The sequence below is a fragment of the Emydura macquarii genome, unplaced genomic scaffold (assembly GCF_026122565.2).
Source record: "Emydura macquarii macquarii isolate MOO-44397 ecotype Brisbane River unplaced genomic scaffold, CSIRO-AGI_Emac_v2 contig_2122, whole genome shotgun sequence".
NCBI lineage: Eukaryota > Metazoa > Chordata > Testudines > Chelidae > Emydura > Emydura macquarii.
The window spans coordinates 173-3,780 of NW_027132259.1; the positions used below are offsets into that span (position 1 = coordinate 173).

At 62.9% G+C, this 3,608-nt stretch overlaps 1 protein-coding gene across 1 annotated transcript; it reads right to left on the bottom strand.

Annotated features, from left to right (window-relative positions):
* Positions 1-272: 272 nt before the first annotated feature.
* Positions 273-955, bottom strand: LOC137160067 (E3 ubiquitin-protein ligase TRIM39-like; the record flags this gene model as incomplete). The annotated part of the gene is made up of 1 exon (XM_067558524.1): positions 273-955. A coding segment is annotated over one exon (635 nt), but the record flags the coding sequence as incomplete, so codon positions are not given.
* Positions 956-3,608: the final 2,653 nt, after the last annotated feature.

Genomic DNA, 3,608 nt, shown 5'->3' on the forward strand with positions numbered 1-3,608 from the left:
CGGGATGTTTATAACACATGGTCATAATGATGCAAGTGGAACTGAACAACCCGCTCTGACAGTTCTATGGGCCTCTCCCTCGCCACATCCCCCCCAGAGTCAGCTGGGCTCTTCCCTTTCTGCCGCTGCAGCCCCCTCCCAACCTCACCTTTAGCATCCACCCCTGACATTGCCCCACCCAATGCACACCCCATACCTGCCCCCCAGCCCAGCAGCCAGCTCCCCCCACCCACTTCTCTGCCCTTCTCCCCTCCCCCATCTCACAGGTCTGGTTCTGGGAACTGAGGGGGCGGGTGGCGGGGGCAGGCGGCTGATGACCTTTAGAGCCTCCCCTGGGAATAGGCCGGGGGCTGCTCAGTGCTGGGAGGGGACAGTCTCTGCCACGGGTGTTGCTGTGAGGGACAGAGATTCCCTCCGGCCTGGGCTGGGACCGGGCAGATGATCAGGGGAGCTGCGTCTTCAGCCCCAGCACTGAGACCAGGATAGAAATAAGGGTGAAGGGTCCCAGAGAAGATGTCGGTGAAAGTGAAGAGCTGGGACCTGTCAGTGACATTGTAAAATGAGACCTCGCCTGCCTCATAGTCCAGGAAAATCCCCACCCGGCTGGGCCTGACCCTCACGGGGATGAGGGTTGGGGAGGAGGTGTAGGCCTTGTATTCCCCATCCCTCAGCCGCACGACCCAGTATCCAGTCTCAGGTGTGAGTTTGACCGTCCCCTTCCTGCTCACAGTTTTCCTACAAACCCCTAGAGTCCAATGAGTCTTTTCTCCCACCTCCACCTCCCAGTAACGCCTCCCTCCCTGGAACCCCTCAGCGCCCAGCACACAGACACAACGATCAAATCTCTCAGGATTGTCGGGCAGATCCTGGCGTGTGTCTCCGCGTCTCACAAGTTTCCGATCCTCAGACAGGACAAGGTTGGGGTTTGCCGTGTCTGGATCCAGAGTCACGTCCACTGGGGAGAGAGTCACAGAGTCAGGGCCGGGGCAGGGGCTGGTCACAGGGATCAAAGTGAAATTAACCTGCGTCCCTGTTAATCGCTGGGCGGGGTTATTGCCCGTTAAGGGGAGTCAGGGACACACTGCCCATGGGAGCGAACTTGAGGGGGGAGGAGAACAGGAGTGGGGGAGGGGGTGGGGTGGGAAGGTGTCAGCGGGGGCAGGGCAAGGGAGGGGATCCCAGGGACAGGGGAGGGGACAGGCTGAGGCTGGGAGGGGCAGACGAGGGACAGAGGGGAGGGGCAGGCACAAGGGCAGAGGGGACAAAGGAAGGAGCTGGCACCAGGAGGACAGAGGAGGGTGCAAGGAGGGGCAGGTTCCAGGGGGCACAGGGAAGATCTAGGGAGGCAGAGGGGAGTGAAGAGGAGGGACAGGTGCCAAGTGTGGGGGGAGGAGGAGTGGGGCAGGCACCAGGGGCACAGAGTGAGGCAGGAGCCGGGGGCAGCGGGGGTGTCTAGGGCAGGGGTGATCACTGGAGGGCAGAGCGAGGACTGGGGCAGGCGCCAGGGGGCAGAGTGGGGTGAAGGGCGGGGCGGGTGTCAGGGGGGCTAGGAGGGAAGAGGAACTCCAGAGAGGCAGAGGGGGAGTGAAAGGGGGGGCTGGCCCCAAAGAATGAGAGGGAGTGAGGGGTGCAGGAGCCAGGAAGGCAGAGGGGGGCGAGGGGAGGGGCAGGGACTTGGGGGGGAGAAGGAAGGAGCTTGTGTCGGGGGATGAGGGAAGGGTTGGGGGCCACAGAGGGGGAAGAAAGAGGCAGGCACCGGGGGGCAGATTGAGGGAGAGGCTGGTGCTGGGGGGACAGTGGTGGGGCGTGGGATGGGGCAGGGACCAGGTTCAACAAGAGGCAAGGGGAGGAGCTGGGCACCAAGATGCACATTTCTGGGTGGACAGTTTGGGGCAGGGAGTTTGCTGGTGTCTCCTGCAGTGTAACTCAGCAGTGGCTGGCTGTAGCACTCTTCCTGTGTAGCTGGAAGGAAGTTACATGCTAGAGACTGTGTGTGAACGCCCAGAAGTCGCTGTTCTCACAGTGAAGCAGTGTAAAAGGCACTCCAGACTGGAGAACTGAGGGCACGAAGCTGTTCAACAATCGAGATTGTACCTGGCCAATGTCACTGTGGGAAGGGAAGGGGCAGGCATCAGGAGAGTAGAAGGGGGTAAAGGAAAAGGCAGGTGCCAGGAGGACGGAGGGGGACTGAGCAGAGGGGCAGACACAAGGAGAGTGGGGGCAGAGACTGGCACCAGGGAGGAGAGTGGCAGTGGCCAGGGCGGAGTCGAGAGGGGATGGACCCCAGGGTAGAAGAGGGGATCAGAGGAGGGACAGATGAGGTGAGGGGAGGGATGGGAGACATAGGAGCTGTGGGGGAAAGGGGAGAAGTGGCTGACAGGGTGTGTGGGGGTGAAGTGATGGGGGATTCCAGGGTGCAGAGGGTGGTTGGGGGGAGGGGCAGGTGCCAGGATGGCAGGGGGCAAAGGGAGGGGCGGGTTCCAGGGGCAGAGTCCAAGTAAACCCCAGCAGGGGACTTTTGTCTCAGATGTTTTGCTCTGTGTCGAGTAAATTCAGGAGTGCTGAAGAGGGGAAACTGAGGCAGGGAGCTTGCAGGACACCCTGAGGCAGCTGAGGGGGTGCCCCAGGGCGCCTCCCCATGACAATTCTGTGAAACTGGCACCATGAAACAGACCTGCTGCCCCTCCCCCCACGGACAGAGCCTGGCTCTCTCCAGTCTGGCTGTGTGGGCTCCTCACCGCGGTGTCTGACCCAGCGGAGCCGGCGCCAGAGAACCTGGAGTGAGTGCTGAGCACAGGGTGTTTGTGCCTCCTGCCCAGCTCCCGGCCCCCCCGGCCCAGCTCCCTGGCTGCTCCCGCTGCCCCACAGCCTCCAGCTCCCCCTGAGCCTGCTCCCCGCCCCGACTTCAGGCTGCCCCTGCCCTGCCCTGCGCCTGGGGGTACGGAGCCACCTGCTGGCTGGATGCTGAACTGGGGGTGACCTAGGACCCAGCATGGAGCCAGCCGGGTCTCTACAAAACCCTCTGCCCGGCCCAGCCAGACAGGCCCAGGGTGTTGCTGCTCCCACATTGGGATCCTCACTCCCCCTCCCCAGAGTTTGCTGCTCCCCCTGCTGGGCCTTGTCTGCTCTCAGACCAGGAGCCGTGCGGGGCCGGCAGCCCCTTCTTTTGTCTCTGCAGAGCCTGGCTTACTCATGGGCGCTATGTCAGTAATAACGCTCCCTGCCCAGCCCCTAGGCGCTGCGGGACAGCGCAGGGCCTTCCCCACTGCAGAGTGTCCTAGTTACTCTGCCCCACACGGTCACCCAGCCACTCCCCCGAGTGCCGGATGTGGGTCCCTGGGATCAGAGCAGGGGGAGTCGAGTGGCACTGGAAGGAAAGGGTTAATCCCAGCGCGGTGGCACTTTGCTACCTGGCCCGGGTTGGTCTCTGCCCTCTGGGTGCAGCACAGGGTGTGTCTCTAAGCAGGTTCCTGCCCACTCGCCCCAGACACGGATAATCCAGGTGCCAAGGGAAGGTGCCGCCCCAGCAGCACCGCACTGGTCCCAGCATGTGCTGAGCCAGCGAGCGCAGCACCAGAGTCAGTCACAGGCAGAGATGGGGTCTCATC